Source organism: Portunus trituberculatus, chromosome 43 (genome assembly GCF_017591435.1).
Source record: "Portunus trituberculatus isolate SZX2019 chromosome 43, ASM1759143v1, whole genome shotgun sequence".
Taxonomy (NCBI): domain Eukaryota; kingdom Metazoa; phylum Arthropoda; class Malacostraca; order Decapoda; family Portunidae; genus Portunus; species Portunus trituberculatus.
The window spans coordinates 3,609,151-3,633,170 of NC_059297.1; the positions used below are offsets into that span (position 1 = coordinate 3,609,151).

Below are 24,020 nucleotides of genomic sequence, written 5' to 3' on the forward strand. Positions count from 1 at the left end.
CAATGCAGCGTCAGGAAGGGTAACAATAAATGCATGGTTTATTGACTTAGTTTATTAAGTTTAAATTGTGTTATATATGTGGAGCAGACACAATTTTTAATTAATATTAGTATGTTTCTATGAGGTAGTGTCGATAGGAACTGGTACCTCACAGGGAGACACTATATGTGACTAACATGCAATGCATTTACCAAAAAGAAACTATATCAGACAATTTTCGATCATTATGGCAGTGAACTAGTGTTGCTTGCAGTGTGTGTGTGTGTGTGTGTGTGTGTGTGTGTGCAGTGAAATAGTTCATGAAATTTTGTAATGAAGGAAATATGCAAGATGTACAGACTTTGTGTCTGTGAAAGATGAGTGTGATCAATCTGTGTGTTATTGATTTCTTTGTGGAGGCATCTCTGTTTGAGGAGGAAGGAAAGATGAGTGGCTGACTTGTATTTATTTGTTAGGCATTGGTGAGTGCAGTTTGTGTGTGTTTGTGAGTGGTGGTGCTTGTATGTGTAAGGAGGGATGAATGCCTGAGTTGCACGTGTTCCCTGGGTGTTGGTGAGTGCAGTAAGGGTTTGTGTTTCCCCGACAGGACGTGCTGCATTGGTGGAGTGACGTTGAGGGAAGCCCCTCTTTGTATCCCCGCCCAGCTCCTTATTGAACACATGAAGGTGCTCCAGAGTTTCAAGAAGGGAGTGGCACACACACTTTGCTGCACTCCAAGTAAGGCAAACAAGTTGTGAAGTAGTAGTTATTTTGACATTGTTGCAAATAGTGTAACTTTGCTTGGCTGGGTTTTGATATACCTTCCTGTACCATAAATGTGATTACAAGTGAACAGTTTTAATAATTTCAGATTGATAAGATGACATGAAGGTAAATGATTGCTAAACATTAACTTTTGTTGACTCCTTTCTTTTTGTTGCAGGCTTTTGGAGGTCCACCGGCACACTGCACACTGTTTTCATAAATGTGTGTGCAGAGTGCAAGACAGAGAGGGGCAAGGATGGAGGATGCATCAACATTCACAGCATCATACTTTCTTTTTTGCGGAAAGTAGTTCACACAGTTTTGACTGAAAGATTATGTCATCATTCATATTGACAGATTTCATGACTTAACATTGTGCATCAAATCACTTCATTACATGTCAGCGTATATTTAGCTACAAGGAGTAATTGTTTATGAAATTTGCAATGTATAAAATTGACTTATAAGAGATCTTGCATTATGAAGATTTGTTTAAAGGGCTTTCTTTATTAGCATGATCTAGTTGCATCATTCTTAACAGTCCACATTTTACAGACATGAACCATTGTCCATTGCACTTCCTGTAGGTGGAATTTCAGTTAACACTGCAAGTTGTGTGTGTGTGTAGTACCTTGTCAAAAGCTTTCTTTAAATCCAAATATACACAGTCCATCCATCCTCTCTCTCTTGTATTTTGTCAACCACTCTTGAATAAAAGCTCAGTAGATTTGTTACACATGACCTCCCTTTCCTAAAGCCAAATTGATGATCCGATAATAACTTATGATCCTCCAGGAACCGTATCCAATATTTCTTTATCACCCTCTCACAAATCTTACCGACCACACTTGTTAGAGACACAGGTCTATAGTTAAGAGGCTCTTCCTTACTGCCTCCCTTATAAATGGGCACCACTTCAGCTCTTTTCCACTCTACTGGTACTTCCCTGTTTCTAATGAACACCTTATAATATCATATAATGGATCAATCAATTCTTCTCTACACTCCTTCAATAATTTTCCTGAAACTTCATCTGGTCCCATCGCTTTATCATCTTTAAGTTCCTCCAACATTTTATATAACTCCTTTTAGGTATCTTAATGTCATCCATGTGCACATTTCCTTGTACATTCTGAGGCTTTACAAACATTGTTTCTTTAGTAAATACTTGCTGAAACCTATTATTTAGCAATTCCGCTATATTCTTAGGGTCATCTACTATCCCTTGCTCTCCTTTTAATCTTTCAATGGACTCTCTCTTTTAAGTTTACCATTTATGAACCTGTAAAACAATTTTGGATGTTCCTTACTCTTGTCTACAATATCTTTTCAAATTTTCTTTCTTCCTCCTCCTTACCCTCACATACTCATTTCTCGCCACTCTATAATTCTCCTTATTTAGTATATTCCTGCTCTTTTCCATCTTTTCCAAGCCACATCTCTCTTTTCCTTAGCCTTAACACAAGTTGCATTAAACCAATCCTTTCTTCCTTCCTCTCTCGGTTTATACTTTGGTACAAATTTCATAACTCCTTCTTTATAATATTTCATAAAAATCTCATATTTTTTTGCACTTCTCTGATTTGTAACATCTCCTCCCAATCTAATTTTCTGAAATAATTTTTCAAACTTTCTGTGTCCATCTTTCTATAATTCAATCTACCACTCCTGTATGTCTCGTCTCTCCTTCGCTGTGTTGTTGCTATCTGCATTTCCATAACCACATGATCACTCTTTCCCAAAGGACATTTGTATTGTATATCTCCACATAGGTACACTTCTCTTGTTAACACCAAATCCAGTCTAGCCGGTTCATCATCTCCTCTATATCTAGTATTTTCTTTCACCCTCTGTTCCATCATATTTTCCATCATTAGATTAAGAAATCTCTCTCCCCATGCTTCCTCTCCAACACCACTTACTAGATTTTCCCAATCCACCTCCTTACAATTAAAATCTCCTACTAGTATCACCTTTCTTTTTCCAGATAATACACTTTCCAAACTCTGTAAAGTATCCTTGATCATATTGTCGTATTCCCTTAATGTCCAAGAATTTGTTTTAGGAGGTACATAGGTCACCATGATTATTAATTCTTTTCCATCACTTTTTATCCTTATGCTTATCACTTCTGCGTTGTTCTTCCCATACCAAACCTTATCCACATTTATTTATTTCTTCGTCATAATCATAACTCCTCCTCCACCTTTACTCTCTATCCTTTCTCCATATATTATATTTATTATCCAAATTTACCTTTGTTTTTCATGCAATTTTGTCTCAGTCAAACACACTATATCAGGCTTCTCCACCATCATATAGTCTTGCAATTCCAATCTACTTGACAGTATCCCATCTATATTAGTATACATTACGGTCCACCCACTGCTCCCTCTAGGGGTTTCTCCGCATTCCTTCTTTCCACATACCACTTTCTGACTCTCTCTCCTATAACTCTCCAAAAAAACTTTTCTCTTTCCTCCTCAGACCGCTCATCATTTTTCCTTCTCGCCTCTTCCAACAATTCCTTATATCTTCTCCTCTCTTCCTCATTTCTATTCTTTCTCACAAACACCTCTTTACAACCTTCTATCTCTCTTAACTTTGATGTTCTATATAGGATATCCTCCGCAGATTGTTGTGACTTCAGTACTACTTTAATCGGTCTGCTCACTCCCTCCTTATACGGACCCAGTCTATGGATCTCTTCCACTTCTTCTTGTAGGTCTTTTTTTTCATCATCATTTAGATTTTTGAACAGATCTCTTACCGTTTTTAATTCTTCCTTAATTCTCTTAGGCTTATATGTTATATTTTGTTCTTTCATCCCAAATATTAACACACTCTTCTTCTTTTCTGCTATTTCTCTTATCAATGTTTCCTTATTCTTCATAACATTAACCAGTTCCTTGGACCTTTCTTTTTTGTCTTCCTTCAACTGATCTTTAATTATTTCTTGTAATCCAACCATCTCTGCTTCCCTCGACTCAGTCCATTGTGTTTTCTTCAGTTCCCATTCCCTTTCAAACCTTTCATTCTGCTCACTGATCATTTCCTTAAAGTCATCTTTCTCCTTTACTACTCTCTCCATTTTCTCCTCCAACCGTCTCTTGTATTTTTCAACCTCCACTCTCAAGTGTGCATTCTCATCCACCAATCGTTTTCATTTTCCTCCAGTCTCTTAACTCTTTCCTTCAAAGCCTTGCGAATTCTCTATCCTGCTCCTCCTCACTCCTCTGAACTTTTAATTCCTTCACCAACTCCTCAAATCTCTTCTCCAACATTACCAATCTACCTTGCATTGTTGCCCTGTTGAAGATGGACTCATGCTTTGACTGGCCACTTTTGGTTTTGCTCCTGGGCCTCATCGGCATATTTTGAATTTGGTAATTTATTTCTTACCGGTCTATCCATTTTTTACTCTTCCTGGGAGCATGTGGGTGTGTGGTCACTGGGGGCCAGGCCTGGTAGCTACGTGTGTGTGGTGGGATGCGCCGGCGGCTGCTATGGCTGGCCCTTGTGCGGTTCCCGCTCCGTCGCTTGGAGTGCGGAGGTTTTCACACCTCCGACCACTCTCATGCACACGCCACCATGCGTGTGTGTGTGTGTGTGTGTGTGTGTGTGTGTGTGTGTGTGTGTGTGTGTGTGTGTGTGTGTGTGTGTGTGTGTGTGTGTGAGAGGAGGAGGTTCAGTAATGGGTCAGTCGGGCGGCGGGACCATGGCTTGATCTCTGGCTGATGATGACAGGTGAAGACAGGTGGGCGTGTTCCCTTTAATTGTTTTCTTGTATTCTTTAAGTTGTTATACATTCTCAGCCCGGTAACACCTAAATGTTACACCTTGGCTCCTCCTATTCCGCCTCTATTTCTCAATTCTTCATCATTCTCCTCCTTTGTTTCTCCTTCTTCTTCCTTGTATTGCGACCATCTACACGTCTGAGCCCTTTCACTGAGCAGGTGGAGCAGGTGGTGGAGCGATGAGCGTGTTTGAAGATCACTGGCGGTGGTGGTGGTGGTGGTGGTGGTGGGCAGTTGCCAAATGTGTGTGTGTGTGTGTGTGTGTGTGTGTGTGTGTGTGTGTGTGTGTGTGTGTGTGTGCAGCTTTGTGGGCAAGTGTGCCAGTCATTACTTGATGTCAATGTCTTTCATTAAGGGAAAAAATGTTGTGTATAATTAGGCTTATATACATTTTTGAGTGAGAATATTTAGACTGATTAAATAGTAAGTTTCTTAACTTTCTAAAGCTTTGCTGTTACTGTTCTGTGGAAGATTTCAGGGGCTGTATTCTACAAACAATCATAACTAATGATGTGATTGTAGTGAGACAAAATGCTGTACTTTAGATACAAATCCCTCTATGACAGGCTCTAACTTTATGACTTGTCATAAGTGCTAAGACAGGATTCACCCTGTTGTAGTGCTGCCAATTGCTGTCTTAAAACTCTTGTCAACATGGTGGGAATTTGGTTTTATGTACCATAGCATGATCCCGACAGTTGTTATTGATATGAATATCTGTAATGATGACTAAGTAATGTCCTTCTTTGATGCAGTAGTTTACCATTATAGATAACTGCAGAGAGGGGTACGATCAGTTTTTCTTCAAACTCAAACAAACTTTGCCCCACGTGGCCCGCATGTGTCGGGCGCAATCTTCAGTTTGTCATGTTTTTGTTTGGATACACAGTCTAACTATTCCCAAAGTAGTAATATGATGTTAAAATAATTTAAATTGTTGAAAATTATGTGAAGGAGCTGTTTCTTTCTATACTGGGGATCTCGTGATTCGACTGTTCACAGTTTGAATTATCGCCAATTCGAACTTGGTTAATTAATACCCAATCCTCAAGGTTTGACCGACTGACTCGCCAATCCGACATTCATATCTCGTGCACCAACCACCCGATCAAATCCGCTGCCACCCCAAATTTGCAGCAAACCGCCAGGCGGAAGTGTAAACTGACGCTACCCTATGCGTGGGGCTTAAGGCGGCGTCACATTACCATTTTTCCGTCAAGTTTTTCTGTCAACTTTCTGAAGACTGTCAACTTTTGTCGACGCTGGTCATCACACACAAGCTCGCTTCCGCCTTTGTCGCATTTGTCTACTGTAAACAAACATGGCGGCCCCTTCACCTCCAGCAAGCTGTTGCTATTTTTGGCCTTTAATTCTCCATATGAGAAACTTCAGACAGCTTTGTCCACTCATAAACAACATAGCTGCTCATCTTGGCCAGTAGTTCCTTGGAAGTTCTGCCTTGGAGCATCGCAGTCCCAGACAAATGTAAACAAACAACTGAACTACTTTTCACTGTTAGGCTAGGACAAAAAAAAAAAAAAAAAAAAATATATATATATACAATTATATTTACATTTACTTATCAAGATTCTATTGATTTGAGATTATAGCATCATTCCAATTAACAAGAAAAATAATGTTATCATTAAAGTGTTAATTAGAAACCATAGATCTTAATTTAACAAAAAATTGATGCTAGAGGAAAACGTGCGTTTCGTTTGACCCAATATGACGGAAAGCCACCTCCAGCCCCAGGCCTAAGAAGCGCAATTTCCTGCCTTCCAAAGTTAAGCTTGAGCTTATAAGATAGTGTGAGGCAGGTATAGCTCACAGTGTTGTTGCAGCGCAGATGGGTGTCCCTAGATCAACAGTATCAACAATTTGGAAGAACGGGGACAAGTACGGCGAGACCGCTCCAAATGTTTTTATTTCCAAAAATGTACTGTACAGCTCCCTAATGTGTTTAATAAAAAAGTTAGATATAAATGAAGCCTTTAATAGTACTGATTTAGTCTAAGTTAGTGTTTTTAGAGGTTATAGTGATGTTTTGAGGGGGTCTAGGCTGGAGGTTGGTCCCTATCCCCCCTAATTCTTAAGTATCTTATGGGAAAAATTGCTTCACGATTCGAATAAACGCTGATTCGACCGATGAAAAACCACCCTAACTCCGTCGAATTGCGAGGATCCCCTGTACATATTTAAAGTTGACAAATAATGAGTGTAAACACCAACAGCGGAGTGACAGTTAGCCGTTCAGTGAGACCTGAGGCTAACTGTAGAATGCAGCCCCAGAATGATGGTCTGTGTTTTTTATATTTATGGTGACAGTATATTGATGCAAGGGACAACATGCTGTTTGAGAGCAATGCCATTGTGAAATGTTTAAAATCATTTAGAGTTGATAGTTTCTCCTAGATTTCTGCAATGAAAATGCTCTCAAAATACTATTCTTATGTTCTTATATTCATATTTTTTTTTCACCAGACAAATGTATGGGTGGCAATGATAGATATAATGAGGTAGATCTGTACATACAGTGACTGCTGTTAGGTATGTGCAGGCCTCATGGTCCCTCTTGCAACTTTTCTTTTTTAGTATGTTTTTTTTTTTTTGAGAATAAATAAAAGTTGCATAAGTTATTGTGAAAATTGTCAGAAATTGTACAAATTCTGTCAGTCCACTGTAAAAATTTTGTAAGTTGAAAGAATAGTAATTGCATAAATTATTCAGTGATAATTGTGTAATTGTACAAATTCTGTTAGTGCAAAATTTTCTAGGTTGAATCTGTTAATGTGAGTGAATTTTTTTGTGCAAATTCTGTTATTCCACTGTGAAAATTGTCCAATTGTACAGATTCTGTTAGAGCAAAATTTTCTAAGTTGAATCTGTTAGTGAGTGAATTTTTGTGCATTGTGCAAAATCACTAAGTTGAAAATTTTGGTAGAGTTTAATTAATGTAAGTGGGAGATTGTGTGAGAATTTTTGTGCATTGTGCAAAATCACTAAATTGAAAATTTTGGTAGAGTTTAGTGTAAGTGGGAAATTTCAAGTTGAAAATTTTGGTGGTGGTTAGAATTTACATGATTGAATGAATAAAAGGCAATGAAGGGAGACTTGTGATTGTATTTTTAACCCAAATATACATATGCGTTTTCTCCGGAGACTCTTCGGAGTATTTATGACTTAATACAGTTTTTAGGTAGTTCTGCAGGGATTTCTCAGCTTTTTTGGCATTTTTCCACGGTTTTTGGTAGTTCTGCAGGGATTTTTCAGCTTTTTTTGCAGGTTTTTCTAGGCATTTTTGCAGGGATTTTAAAGCAAATTTTTCAGATATGGCAATTTTGTGGGGATTCAGTAATTTTTAAGATTTCTCAATTTTACTGCCATTTCAGTAATTTTTAAGATTTCTCAATTTTACTGCCATTTCAGCTGCAAGTTATGACCAATTGAATGAGCATACTCAGGCTTTTTTGGTTCTATGTAGGTTAATTGTGTATAGAATACTCAGTTACTTGAAAAACTGGACTTGTACCTTTTTTGGAGGGGGAGGTTAAGCTCCAGATAAGAGTAGGTTAGGTGTGCTTCATAAATATTCGAAAAAAAACGCATCAGTATCTATTTCCTTAATAGATTTATTATTTAGTACTAACCAGTAGACACAGAACATGGAAGGAATAACACCATGTAGGGCACATTAACAATAGACGGAAGGAATAACATTTCTAAGAGTGATTGGCAACATTTATTGATTAGGTTAGATGGCAACATTTATTAATTAGGTTAGGTTTAAAGTGAGGCAGTCTGTCCTCCCTCCCTGGATGGCACCAGGTGCTGTCACGGTAGGATCCAATTCCTCTGGAAGGTGCAGCGAGGCAGTGTTCTACCCTGGATGACACCAAGCGTTACCAGGACAACTGGCGCAGCGAGGCCGTGTGTCCTTCCTCCCTGGATGGCACCACGTGTGCAGGGCAGAGCTGGTGCGAGGCAGGGTCCAATTCATCTGTGGAAGGTGCAGCGAGACAGTTTGCGTCTTACAATAACAGGCAGTTTCTTGGTGGTGGTTAGGACACGCTAGATTGGTTCTCCCTCCAGTAGTGGCTGGACCTGTAACAAATAGTTTTACCTTTACACTTTAATCATGAACAACCTCATCCTCAAATGTAGGCTAGGTCTGGTGTGGGTGCACCGTGCATTCCATTTACCCACCATAACGAAACACTTACCTCCAAACCTCACTAGTTTTGCTTCTATCACCCTCGTTATATTATTTTTAACACCAAGACCGAACAATTCCTCCAATGAAGGAGTTCAAACGGCCCAACTCCTACCTGTACTTGGGCGGGCACAAGTCGGACTTAAGCACCGCTGTGGCCGAGGATTTAGCTCGGGTAAGGTGAAACAGATGGCGCAGCGGCGCTCCAAGTTGGTAGTGCGCAGATAATGCCGGTGCCAGTTTAGGCGGGACGTGCTCTATCTCCCGACTGACGCCCGAGACTTGTTCGCCCCATAAGGGGTTGCTGGCATGATCCAACCTTCTCCCTTGTTGTATACACATCTGCAACAATAAAGAAATCAATAAAAAAACAACCTTGTATGGTGCGTCATGTAAGTCACTATGCCAAATCTAGACATATTGCACACTGATAATTAATGACTAACCTCAAATTACATGTAATTGTGCAGGTTTCTCAAGTCCTTACATTTGCGTGTGGTGCTGTTATCTAGCGTGTGCACCACAACACGCCTAAACCCAATTCTCTATTGTTCCTACACTTACTGCACCAGATAGTGATCAGGGATAACCGAACACTCAACACCCCCCACAAAACCTTACCATAGTCATTTTGAAACCTTTACAGAAAGCTTTAACCCCAAATGTATGCTGTGACGTTTCAACACTAACAATTTTTATTCAATAAACTGGTTCACAGCACAGAAGAAACGGGCCGAAACGTCACAGCACCCAACAACTCGCTCACACAGTTTTTATTTAATAGTAAACTAGTTCACAGCACATAGGAAACGGGCTGAAACGTCACGGCACCCAACAACTCTCACACAACGCAATATCCCACTATCCTAACACCCCAACCTCGAGCACCTGCTAACACAACCTGGATTTACCAAAGGAGGGTCAGATTGACCTCACCGAGTAAAACACATACCCTACACCCGTCTCAGATCATGTTTGACACAGGATTTTCCTTCCCACACTTTTGTGAAAAACTATGAGCCTATTACAGCCATTTCAGAGTGATACAATAAGTTTCACATTAACAGATACTTCTAAATCAAGATACCTGGTAGAGAACGGCTTCCAGCTTTGGTAAAAACCCATTAAAATATGGCTGGTATGGGGGCAGCTGGATAATAGACATATGTTCAGGCTCCATCTCGAATAAGATGAAGCTGCTACGAAGCGGCGATACAGTCCCGAGCTGGAAATGGATATCGAATCCAAGGCGGGGGGAGGGGGGGGAAAGGTTAAAAAAATTCAGGTAGTATTACTATTCGGATCGTTACACCACACAAACGCACAAACAGTACTCGGATCGTTACACAAGCCACACAAACAGTACTCGGATCGTTACACACAAACAGTACTCTAATAGCAAGCTCCTGACCTTGATATACAACTAAATCTGAACACCAATAAATCTGAACAACGAGTCCCTTAAGAGAAATTAGGTGGTCTCACGAAAATTCCTATACATAACTCATACCAAGATCCGTGATTGGGGCACATCTGCGCCACCGCTCAGAGGCAGAAATACACAACGGAAACCAGGAGCCTTTAAAAGCACTTTTGCAGAAATACACGAACGGAAACCAGGAGAGCCTGTAAAACCACTTCTGCACCCTTGCTATCAATGCACACCCAAGCCCTGTCGTGGACACGCTGACACCACGGAGTCGTCAGCATGTACTACGCTCAAAGATATTGAGATGCACAGTAACGCGTTATTTCATTACGGAATGGCAACTTCCAATACGAATTAACCATTGTCAAATAGCAAACTGATTAAGAAATACAGCAAGATTCCCACAAAATCTCAGGCAACACTTCCTATCCTCTAAAACACATGGAACTTAAATACTGCTGTTCTTGAACAGATAAAAGTCCTAAACTACGCACGCACGCACACGCACGCACGCACAAACACACATAAGCACCACTGTACGGTGTCTAACATACCTTCCCGACCTAAATCAACAACGCCACGAAAGGGATGACACCAGCCCAACACAAAATAAAAACATACTCAACGTGACGAGGCAGTGGACAGACATATCCTACCCCATGGCACACACTCGTCTTACCCGCACAACGCCTACAGAAGAAATCGTTTCCTAAGGCCTCACTGCTTTCCGCTTCACCTCCTATTCTTCCTTCTCCTCATACTTCCCCCTCTTACCCCCCACCCCACTTTGTTTGCGATAAAGACACTTAATAACTAACTAACCAATCTCGGTGAGCATCGTTCTACATAAGCATTGTTACCTTTAGTCTAAGCCAGTGGTAGCCCACGTAGGTCTCAAACCTCCTCAGTATCTCATCCCTGCCGCCGAGGACATGGCACGTAGCTACGGTACATAATGTTTCCAGTTGTCACATTACTGAAACGTTAAGACACATAATCCTTTAACCAGCCAAACTGACGTATCCACATTTTCCTGCACTAATTATGAAGCCTGTAGGCCTACCGGCACTGTCTGCCCTGCCCAGAAGTCAGTGATCTGCTTCCTCAAGGACAGCCACTACTTGCTGTGCGTCAGTATCTACTGACACATGACAACTTGACCGCGTTCTGGCACGTCATCCGCTCTTTGGTAGTTGCTGACCACATCACCTTGTTACCTTTTCCTCACGACAAATTATTTGTTTGTTACTCTTTGTATGTGTGTGTGTGTGTGTGTGTGTGTGTGTGTGTGTAACTTTTTGCTGTAATTTTGATGATTGGTTCCCATAATTTTCATTGTATGACGCCAAGGGCGCAATAAATTAATCAACAACAAGTGATTTGCTCCCTCAAGAACAGCACTACTTGCTGTGTGTCAGTACCTACTGACACATGACAATTTGTATCACGTTCTGGCACGTCATCCGCTCTTCGGTAGCTGCTGATAACATCACCTCATCACCTTTTGCTCACGACAAATTATTTGTTTGTTGCTACTCTTTGTATATGCCTGTGTCTGTGTGGTATGTGTCTGTGTGGTGTGTGTGTGTATTTGTAATTTTTCGCTGTAATTTTTATAATTTGTTCCCATAATTTCCATTGCATGACACCAAGGGCGCAATGAATTAATCAACAACAACAACAACAACAACAACAACAACAGGCATGACGCGTAAATAATATTGGCAATGCTCATTACACTGAAATGAGGAAGTGATAGTTTGAACAGGAACAGCGAGACGGGGATGCCACCTGCCACCAATGTTAATTAACACAGACACGCACCTAACTATTCCTTAAACAATTTCATGATGTACTTTTCAACAACTCTGTTTTTTTTTTTAACCAGACAATTTCACGTCCTCGCTGTATTCACTATTCACCTCACGATCGCTTCATTAGGCAGGCACTTTGCAAGAGAGAATTACGACAGACGGAAGGGAGCCTAAACAACAATAGTGAATGATGGGTAGTCCAAACAGCCACCGTGTGTTTCCAACAAACAGAATTACGTCTTCTTGTGATAGTTAAAGGAATTTAGAAACACACACACACACACACAAAAAAAAAAAAAAATAAATAAATAAAATAAAAAAAAATAAATAAATAAATAAATAAAATAAATAAATAAATAAATAAATAAAATAAAATAAATAAATAAAAATGAATAAATAAATAAAAATTAAATAAAAATGTATAAATAAATGAACCAATATAATAGATAAATAAATAAATAGAATACTACACGAATAAATCCTAAATAGATAAATGAATAGAAAAAAATGATGAAAATAATTGAACAACTAAAAACCTTTCCTTAGGCCTACTACTATTACTGTTTTTATGACACACACACACACACACACACACACACACACTTCAGCATTGGTAGATTACTGCCATACCCAGTAAGAAAAATAAGTGTACTACTGTGTTTTATAGGTGCAGGAAAAATGTTTATATAATCAATGCAAAATAAGTATCCTCATTACTCCTAGGTGTGTGTGTGTGTGTGTGTGTGTGTGTGGAAAGCTGTCACATCACACCCTTCGCTACTTTGCACACCCCGAAGCCTCGAGTCCTATTTTTCCTCCTCTCACAGAAAAAAAAAAAAAAAAAAAAATAAATAAATAAATAAATAAATAAAAATAAAAAATAAAATAAAATAAACACTCCTTTCTTACCTCATTGATGTTTCCCTGGGACCTTGACCTTAATACGGACCCGGTCTACGTACAGAAGCATACAAACAATGATGAAGGAGGTGACTTGCAGACCAATGGTGTTCTGTGTCCTGTGGCTCCCAACTGCAACAGCTCGTAACACCATGACCGAAGCACCAACACCGCGACACGCTCGGCGATCGTCTCATTTCGACACTAATCTTCTGACCCCCATTGACTCTTCCAGTGTCAATAAAATGTTCTAATCGTACACAAACTCAAGGTATAAATGTGTCCCAGTATTGAAGGGGTTAATAATCGTTCAGCGGTACACCTTTACATCTCGGTCTCTGAAGTTACGTACTTAATTAAATGCTTGTTTGCTTGATGGTCAAAAGAGGTTTGAGGGAGGCCATTCAAATTATTTTAACAATCTAAAAGCAGATACTTTCCTTCCTCGAGTTTCAAGTTTCAAAACTATTTAGTATGAGAGACTGACGTCGATTGATCGGTATCTGCTCTATTTCCATTGATAGAAGGATCTTGAGAAAAAAAATTTACCTTTATTTACCCATGTATTTCAATGGCTTTCAATTTCTTATGCTTTTACCACTAGTCAACTCGAATCCATAGCGCCAACCTTCACTACTGGTTGTCTCTGAAGCGGTTCACACCAACGGGAATAATGAAATATTCTCGAAAAACGACGATTTTCGCAACTTCCTCTCAGACTCACGAATGAAATAATGTGATGTCTTGTTTCAGTAAATAAATAAATAAAATGAATACGTAAATTAAAGTGGGCGGACTAAAAGATTCTCTCTCTCTCTCTCTGGTTTGTATGAATGAAGCAGAATCTCTTGATTATATTTAGGGACGTTGAGAGCTGAAAACCAAAGCATATTAGTGAAATGAACAATAAATGGCTAAGGTGGACTATGGGAATCACTTTACCTCCAATACCTTTTCCCTACTGAGGTCAAGGATCCTCGCGGGTGTGTAGGGATGGATGGCTATATACAGAAGTGCTGGGAACCATGATAGTTAATGAGCAAAATTAATAGTGTTAGGTGGGAGGTGATTTATTTAGTAGCATTAAAGATTGCCATATAATCGTTCTAGATAGTAAGTGTTCTTAAATTTGTGGTGGCTTTCAGTAGGCTGAACAACTCATACACTGACTATAAGGTTCCTGTCCACCAAAATGTTCAGTGGATGTTCACCTGGGGCTCAATATAATCCATCCCTGTAAAAATCTATTCACTAACCTACATTGCCATCAGCTATAGGACCCTCATCACAAAGTCATACAAAACCTTTGAATGGACACTGACTGACAAAACTGAGTCCCTGAAATCTATGCAGTTGAACACTAGCCTGCTCAACAAACAGCACTCACAGAGCATTCTCCAGGATGAAAGCCTAGTTTTGTTTTTATGCATCATCAGCACCAAAGTACAATTTCACTCATGTGTTTATGCCAAACAAGCTTGTATAAACAAAGATCTTTTTGCATGAAATTAATTCTTCATTGAAATGGCTTTATACATCACTAAGTTTGAGCTTCTGAAACTACATAAAATTATAGAAATCTATATAAATTCTTGGAAAAATGATACCAAAAACATACTAGATAACACCAATTTATCACAAAAATTCAGCACAATTTAGCATAAAAATACAGTATGATATGTAAAGGAAAGCTTTGTAGGGTGCATGTACTGTACACTTTGAGGGATATGGCTTACATGTCACTTGAATTTATTTTGCAAAGTTTCCTTTCTTCCATGGACTCAATTTTGTTAATTTGTCTTTGGTACAAGATCATGCCCGCAAGAGAATCAACTGAAATACTTAAAACGAAGGATAAAAGTTATTTGTCTGAACATAACACTTGATCTTACTTATACATAAGAGAATAATAATAATAATAAAAAATAATAATAATAAAAAAAAAAAATAAATAAATAAAAAAGAGCAAGGCACAAGCTATTATTGTTATGTTCTGCATTAATCAAAATTATACAAGTAGTACAGTAGTATACATAAACATGCCATATAGTGTGTACATCTTACTGATGTTCAAAAGACAATAGAAACAATTACTATATATTTTGGCACATAGACGACAACTGACTCATCCTAAAAAAAAAAAAAAAAAAAAAAAAAAAAAAGGGGCGGAGCTGTTCTAAACACCAAATATAAAAACAGTCACTTAAAAATTTTGTGCAAAACAGCAGTATATGTAAACAGTAATGTTATACTACAACTTTTGAGGAAGTTAATCACAGTAAAATAGGAATGTTTTGAGAAAATGAGGTGCAAAGTATTACATCAGTGAAGCCATTAAAGTCATGTGGAAATTTTGTTGTCGTATCATCTAAAACTCACCTTGTGTGCCAAAATATACAGTATTTGAGCCAAAACAGTAGCTTCCATCATAGTTTTAATCATAATTATCAAAGTTAGCTTATAAAAAATAAATTAAAATGTAATTTCTTTCCTAAAATGCAGTGTGTATGCCTACTCCAGCATACACCCAAACCAGGTTACAGGGAATAAAGATCTGAATTGTGCCCAAATCAGGTTGCATCATTGTTCATTGAACACATGTGTACTGCTGTAATTAAATAAAATCAACTACACTTTTCAAGTTTGACGGAGTTTTGACCATAAATACCTTATTCTATATCTTTGAAAACTACACCTTTCTTCTGCCCAACTCTTTTCCTTCTGGGGACTGGAGGCTGATGAGTACTTGGACTCTGAAACAAATATTTGTTTAGTGCAGGTTGTGGCAACATGAATGGAATATGGAAATGCTTAAAACAGGAGCAAAGTTTTGCACTTAATTAGTTCCACAAAAGAGAATACAAAATTTGATTTGAATTAATATTTCAAATTGGTCTTTTATAGGATACATACTATGTCAAGACTTAACTGTCATAAAGAGCTTTACAACTATAGACACTATACTAGAAATGATTTAAAATTTATATGTATGGATAAAGGATAGCCAGCCAAATAATTTGTATCAATTGTAAAGAATGCATTCTTCCCACATAACTCTGAACATGTGAGAGTCAGACAAGTAGTAGTTGGCTGGTGCCTCGTGATGGTGCCCTTGCTTCATTCCATGTGACTGACATTTCTTAGCCAGATGGCAAAATTTAGGTTTGTCAGGCTCCCAATTCTATAGACATGACTCATTATGATATCTAGCAGTTCAGTTATTTGATGTCTGACATGAGATCCTAAAAATGGAGACATGTACTGTACTATAGTACAATGTTATGGCACAGTTGGTACACATTCTGGAAGAGGACATCTAGAAAACTTTCCTGAATGAAACAATAGATGAGATAACTACATGAAATTACAAAGAAATTTGTTTCTAACTAATTAACAAACAAAAAAACAAAAAGCCATATCTTTCTTTATGCCTCAGAACAGGTAGTTATTTCAACTGATCCTGTACACACACAGTCATGTAGAACTGCTAATCCTCAGACCCTGCCATTTTGCAATATTAGTGTTGTACAGTGTGACTAAGGACAAACCCAAATTGTCTCTCCCCACCTTGATTTTAGCCAGATATATGCTGGATGTCAGATGAATGACTTACTCTTACATGAACAGCTGAAACTTTGCTTATTGACTTACAAGAATAAGATTGAAGTCTTCCAAGTCTTCATAGTCCATTGAAATCAGTGGTCTTTTTCTGTTCTGGGAAAACATTTCTGAAAATTAAAAACACACAGAAATTAATAATGAAGCATGATGATTTAGAATGTATGTATGTATTATGCACAAAACTTCAGATATTTATCTATATTACATGGAAATGTAGAGACACAGTGCAACACCATATTCATCTTCATTGAGGACTTGTGTGATATTTTGACCAAGTTCCTATCTTCAATCACTAAGAAAATAAAATGGAACAAAAGACTAAGTAAGGCTAAAAGCTATTCTGTCCTAATGCAACTGAACAAACACACATACATTTTGCTTTTCTGTGGGAACCTCCTACTGGCTAAACAGAAAAGAACTATGTCTACAAACAGAAACTATACTCACTGTTGTTGTGATTAATTACCTATTGGAGACTACTTTTATGTACTGTAGCTTATCATCTATCTATAAGAACTAAGGCAGCACTGACAGCATTTACAATTTCTGTCTCTTGGTAGTGTATGGAATTGCTAGGCATATGATGAAACTTGCACTGAAATAGCTCATCAATTTCCACACAGATCATGATTGCTACACTGGTATAATCTTATAACTGAATAAATAAAGTTCTTCTGCTCTTACTCAAAGTTTTAATTTCATGGCAAAGGAAACTTACTCTCATTCTCCTTACTAGATTCAAAGCTGTCACTCTCAGATCTTTGTGTAGATTGTTCCCAGTTCCTTTGAGTATTTTTCTTACTTGCTGGAACATTACTTTCTTTCTGACCATGACAGCTGTTATCCTTTGGTTCATCACAGGTACTGATATCTAGGGAGGATTTCATTGGAGCCTTAAGAAGAGAAGTTTCTCCAGAGTTCAGAGGTCGTATGGAGTCTGTGCCATCACAACGGAAAAAGTTTGTTTCTTTTGCAAGAGAACTCTGGACCATTTCCTTACTCGTGGACTCAATAGAAGACGTTGATAATATTTCATCCTGTCTGGAAATGTTATAAAACACAATGAAACTTTCTTTACATGGATAATTCTGAGTTAGCTGAAGCATTTCACAAAACTTGCTAAAGACAGAAACTTCAATACTGTACAGCAAAAGAAGGATGATTTTTAGTTTAAGGCAATAATTAACTAAACAATTTACATGTTGCTATGAATTTATCCATTTAATTATTAGAATGATTTCTCTGACTGCAAGCAGTAGCTGGCACAAGGCACTCATACACCCAAACAACCCATGGCAGAATTTCCACTTGACTGTCCTCTTTATTTACCTTATAAAATACATTCTATCTTCTTACCATGACACATGTAAATATATCTGAGCAACAATGCTGATAGTACAGTATCATGAGGAAAATTACTCAAACAATAAATAAAAAATCTTTCAATGTGAGAAAAATTATATATAGAAAAAAAATAGACCCAAATTCTATGACTCCTGTCCTGTAAACCACCCTGGCTAACAACCATACAATTATATATACAATAGTAGTAGTAGTAGTAGTAAAAAAAAATTATATATATATATATATATATATATATATATATATATATATATATATATATATATATATATATATATATATATATATATATATACACACACACACATATATATATATATATATATATATATATATATATATATATATATATATATATATATATATATATATATATATATATATATATATATATATATATATATATATATATATATATATATATATATATATATATATATATATATATATATATATATATATATATATATATATATATATATATATATATATATATATATATATATATATATATATATATATATATATATATATATATATATATATATATATATATATATATATATATATATATATATATATATATATATATATATATATATATATATATATATATATATATATATATATATATATATCATCACTAATATGACAAATATGTATATAATCTCAAGTTTGCAAAAGCAAAACAAACTGTAGAAGCAATGATTTTCCATAGTAAAGACTTAAAAACTATGACAAATTTGATCCTATGCCTACTTCTGTGGTGGTTGAGGAGGATTTATCATCATGTTGTTCACAAATTCTCTTAGACAGTTGGTGGCTGTAGAGAAATTCTTGTAGTGGATAACCTTGTTCCTCACCCACTTGGAAAGACCAAGGATATAGTGGTTCCCTTGTTGATTCTTATAAAAACATCCACCTTGAAAGCGCAGGTCCACCAGCAACAGGGCACCCCAGTCATAGCGGTGACGAATGCATCGTCCAAGAGCTTGATTAATTGCTCTGAAAGTAAAAATGAACTTAAGTCAACAACATTTTTTTTCTTTTCTTTAAACAGAAAATGACACTGGTTTAGTTACACCTGCCATGTGTTAACCTGTGACATCAACGATGAAAGCTGATGGTTTAAAGGCAGCACTTCAAAACAGTTTGGCTTACAAATATATGTAACCATGCATATATTGGTCAAGAGGTTCCAACTTAAGAGCAACATATTAATTGAAAATAATATTTACTGATGCTATGAAGGACTAATTTCTCACCTGTAACCCTGGATTTCATACCACTCCCTTCCTGATAACAGTTTCCTAGAGTGATGAAAAGTATTGTTGTATTTCTTTTTTAAGTCCACCTGGATGTCTTTTATGCTGGGAAAGGGAATGCCAACCTGAAAAAAGGCAAAGAAAACATCAAGTGAATTACTCAGTTCACCCAATGCAAAAAACAAAAGTGTATCGTTTATTGTGCTTATGGGAACATTTACATAGAGATGAGTATCAATAACAAAACAGCTTCAGTCTCAACTTACCGCTATAACAGCTCTGGCATTGTCGTCAGCAAAATCTAATCCTTCGCTGACCTTTCCTCGGTACACAGCCATGAAGAAAACACCATTGATGCCACTTGCTCCCTCTGTTCTGTGAATCAAGTAGAAGGTTTCAATAAACATTTAAATATGAAAGTATGCAATCGTATCATTACATTTGAAGAATATCATTGCTATATTTCCAGTAGATATGGAACTCAAACTTTTTTTTAGAATACGTATTTACAATCTATCAGAGTGGCTTTCCTCTCCATCATGATGATCACATCAAACCATTTTTATCTTTACAATTTCAGTAAGTGAGGAGAAGAACTCATTACTGCTTCAAAGAATTGTATGGTGACTGTTTTATTGGAGTGAACAAATAAATTCTTCTTTAGACAGTTGTTATAGTAAATCACCACTATTTTGTTAATTGCATCAACATTGCTGTGTTGCTGTTATAGAAAGCATAAACCATTTCATTGTTTGTCTCAGATTTGAAGGTCAAAGACTTAAGAAAAAAGTAGGTTATATGAATAATTTCTCATAAAACTTAGGCATCACATTAAATACCTTCCATTGTTGACCACAGTTTCTTTTTCTGCAATGATGCCAAGAATGAAAGTGAATTGTGGAGTGGTATGTCTTTCATTAAGTAGAAAGAAAAAACTTTTGCTGTAGATTTCCTTAATCAGAAGACTTTATGAATAAAAGTTATCTTTTAATCATAAAAAAAATCAACAACTGTGTAATAAAGTAGTATCTCCATATGGTATTACTGCTCTGGCTATAAACTATACATAGAAGTTAATTTTACACATCATCCAAGTATGAAAACTGTCTCTAATCACTTGATAGGAGTTTTCACAGTATTTTGCTAATGACACCTTTTCTCAACTTACTGTGTATTTCTGATCGTAGTATAGAAATTTACCATGTCCCTCTCAAAGTCCTCTCCCTTCTTCTTTTCTGTCATAGCTTCCTTTATTTTACTGATCTCATCCCATACACCAGTGCTCTGCCATCTGAAAAAAAATAATAAATTGCTAGCTAATCCTTCATAGAGATTGGCCATATTGCACACATGTAAAGGAATTCATTCAACATAATGACAAAACTGTAAGACAATAAGAATTCTGATTTTCAATATCTTTGATTTATTTTCATCTCAGTATGTATATGATTTTGAATGCTTAATCTATTCACCACACAACGTATGGCAATATCAGTTTCACATGTGTTTAAAAGAGGTAGACTATTAAGCTATTTTTATTGTTCCTCTTGGCAAAAAAACATAACTGACTGTCACTTCACTCTGGGACATTAAAAACATCAGACTGTTCCACAAGAACCAAAACTCTAACACAACAGCACTTCATGAAGACTATCTGCTCATTGACTAGCTGGTAGGCGAACTCATGGATCTGTAGCATCAAGGGAGTAATGTTGCAAAATTTTAAGAGGAAACAAGAAAAATTTCAATCCATTCAGATCAACCAGGTAATAATTCATCAGGACCAGCAATCTCCAACTCCGTCAATGACCAGCTAGAGTGCCTGAGATGGAATGAAGAATGGTGGTGACTCTGTGTCTCAAGAGGATAGGGGAGGAATATAACTGCTCTTCTGAAACAAGAGGTCTAAAAGTGGATGTTGAAGCTTTGGGCCTGAATTGAGAGCAGGTGAAGATCATGCAGCATGTATAACTGTGATTGAGTAAAAAGTTGGTTATTCAACTAGTTAATGTACTTATATTTATGAAGAAGAGAATGAAAATGATGATGATGAGCAAGTTAGGATATAAGGAAGAGATGGAGAAGTAGGATGGATGACGAGGGCATTACATAAATAAATAAATTAATTTGATTATGGTAACTAAAATGGACTTTTCTCAACTAACCTATCATGCAGTTTGTTTAGCATGGAATATGAGGGAAGGAAGCACAAGATACCAGCTGGTACTGTCTGACACACATTCAACACCAAATCTCCAAGTTCATCCTGGAAGTCCCAGCTCTCTGTGTTCTGGAAGGTGGCCTGCAAAGATCTGCCACGAGGGCCGTGACCAATGGTACCAACAAATACCTGAAACAAAGAAATAGAATAGAACAAATAAATAAATAAATAAATAAATAAATAAACAAATAAATAAATAGATAAACAAATAGATTTAAGACAAACAAAATAAAACAAATAGAAAAATAATAAACTAAATTAACTGTACATTTAGAAATTAGGGGCAGGGAGAGAAAAACTGGCAGAGAAGACTTAAAATGCCAAACTTCAAAGAAGCTGTATTATAAGTAAATGACAGACCGAAATGTTCAGTGTAGGAGATGGGGACAGCTGAGTGTCACTGAAGAAGAGGGGATATGTAGTTCTCTAGAAGGTTGCACTGAGTTCATGAATAAAGGAATTGAATTATGAGGCATTGAACAATATTAGGTACAATCTGTCCCAATGAGAAATTTTAGAGGGATCTAAAGCCTGGCGTTTTGTGGCATCCCTGTATGAACTGTTTACAGGGAATCCTGACTTATCATAAGGTTGTGTTCCAAAGGCATCTGTAACCTGTGTTAGATTGATGTTATCCTTAGAATGTCTATTTATTGTCTCTATTAACTCATAAACAGAGCAATAGTGTTCCAGCAGTCATGCCCATAGTGCACAATTGCAACTAATTGAGTGAACATCTATAAAGATGCCTTTATGTTTGTTAAGCTTATAATAGAGATGGTTTAACATCATCTGTGAGTAAATGCTTACCTGATTTTGGTCAATGACATGATTTGCTTCCAGTTTGATTTTGAAGGACACGCCCAATTCTGACTGGAAGGAAGCAATGGGAGACAGTGTTCCTGATGTCAATATGATGCTGTGTGTTACGTTGCTGAGTGGGCTAAACACCACTGCAGGGTTAAGGCACCAGAAATTGATTGAGTACTCTAAGTCAAGAAAAGAATCTTTGCTGTACCATCCATCTTTCTGAAAAATACAAATGTTACAAATTAAACATAATCAATCAAGTTCTATATCTGTTATGAACAATTTTCAATGTAACTACAGTAGAAACTGAACAGAAACATGTACAACAATTAAGCAAACTCTAAGATTTAACTCACCTGACTAGATTTCTTCCTCACTTGTTCCTTGACTATAGCAACACGATAATCATCTTTGTGCTTCATGCCCTCCATAAACAAAAAGGAGAACACAAGAAAGAAGTCATGGAGAACTTTTTTGGTGACAGCATTCAGAGTCATTTCACTTTCTTCATTGGGCTGCATTTCGTCTATAGTTGTGAAAGATTGCTAATGAAAGAAATATCAATTAGAAGATGGTTTAATAAGGATTTATTAAGAACTGCCTTTCTCCCATAAAATACAATATAAATAAAAGCTGTCTGCTCCTTCGAATACATCATTATCTTCCCCTACTGTTGGTGGATTATGGGATGAAGAAAAATGAAATAAATTACTTTGAATTTCTTCATATACTTTTTTTTTTTTTATTTTTACAAAGTCTCAATTCTTCATTCTTTTAATATGAAAATATCATCTCAGTCTGTTCCTTTTCTCTTCTCCATCCACCTCAGCATGCTTACCTAGCACTGGCCCCAGATACTTAAACTCACTCACATCTTCTGTTCTTTCTCCTTTCATAACCACCTGACATCTGCCTGTATAAGTGTATATGGCACACTCACTCCATAATGTATCATAAAATTGCACACCTTCACTCATATTCTCTGAAACATTGTCACTTTTCTTTAAAATGTTTACTTTCAGTTACTGTCTCACATACACCTTATGGAAGTGATCTACACCTCTCCTATTTCTCAATGAACTTTACCTCACTGACTTCTATAACTCCCTCAGTTAAAAGCCTTCCAATATTTCTGACACATTAAGCAAACTTATCCCCTCATAACAATTACATTCCCAACAACTTTCATTTACATATAAGTAGTGTACAACAGCTGCCTTCCTCATCTCATGTGGTATTGCTTCTCCTTACCTATGATGTTCAAAATTCAAACATGCAAAAACTGAACAGATTTCTTTCATGAAATGTGTTACCTCTAGATCACTGTAGCTTTCCCTTCCAATACCCAAGTGGTCGAGGACAGCAATAATTTCTGTGCCTGTATAGATTTTGCCTGACCGTCCAAACTCTGTGTAGTCTGAAAGGTTGTGGTTATTTTCGTCTATCCAACCGCTCAGAGCAGACACCATGTTGGCCTGGGTGTAAAGGAAGGTAGTTAGAGGTCATTATACATACTTATCATGAAGTCTAGCTATCATCATCACAGTAAAGGATTGAAATAAGAATTGAAACCAATCCAGTTCACATCATAAGAGTCTGAATGGTTGTTGTATGTAATCAATGCTTCACAACTTGAATGGTATTTGCACATGTATCCCTTAAATTCCTTCAGTATAGATTATCCATTATGCTTAAGAAAAGGTTGAGGATTAAGTTAGTCTATGTGATGGTACTGATGAAGACAACAATACTGATGAAATTCAAATCTGTATTCAGGAAAGTAACTCACAAGATATCCAATACTGGAACAAGTAATACAAATAATTGAGACTCGAGATATACAT

The 24,020-nt window shown here is 36.9% G+C and overlaps 1 protein-coding gene across 1 annotated transcript in view; it reads right to left on the reverse strand.

The window, feature by feature from the left end:
* Positions 1-8,269: 8,269 nt before the first annotated feature.
* The window catches only part of LOC123517947 (Fanconi anemia group J protein homolog), a 361,233-nt gene continuing 345,482 nt past the window's right edge, over positions 8,270-24,020 (reverse strand). The window contains exons 12-24 of the mRNA XM_045278427.1: positions 23,490-23,651; positions 22,533-22,721; positions 22,177-22,395; positions 21,311-21,495; positions 20,314-20,436; positions 19,412-19,520; positions 19,146-19,270; positions 18,640-18,885; positions 17,237-17,559; positions 16,549-16,625; positions 15,566-15,650; positions 8,870-9,096; positions 8,270-8,645 (exon numbers count right to left, since the gene is read on the reverse strand). Coding sequence (XP_045134362.1) covers positions 15,567-15,650; positions 16,549-16,625; positions 17,237-17,559; positions 18,640-18,885; positions 19,146-19,270; positions 19,412-19,520; positions 20,314-20,436; positions 21,311-21,495; positions 22,177-22,395; positions 22,533-22,721; positions 23,490-23,651 — 1,842 coding nt within the window. The 3' untranslated portion in view covers positions 8,270-8,645; positions 8,870-9,096; position 15,566. The remainder of the gene's footprint in view (positions 8,646-8,869; positions 9,097-15,565; positions 15,651-16,548; positions 16,626-17,236; positions 17,560-18,639; positions 18,886-19,145; positions 19,271-19,411; positions 19,521-20,313; positions 20,437-21,310; positions 21,496-22,176; positions 22,396-22,532; positions 22,722-23,489; positions 23,652-24,020) is intronic.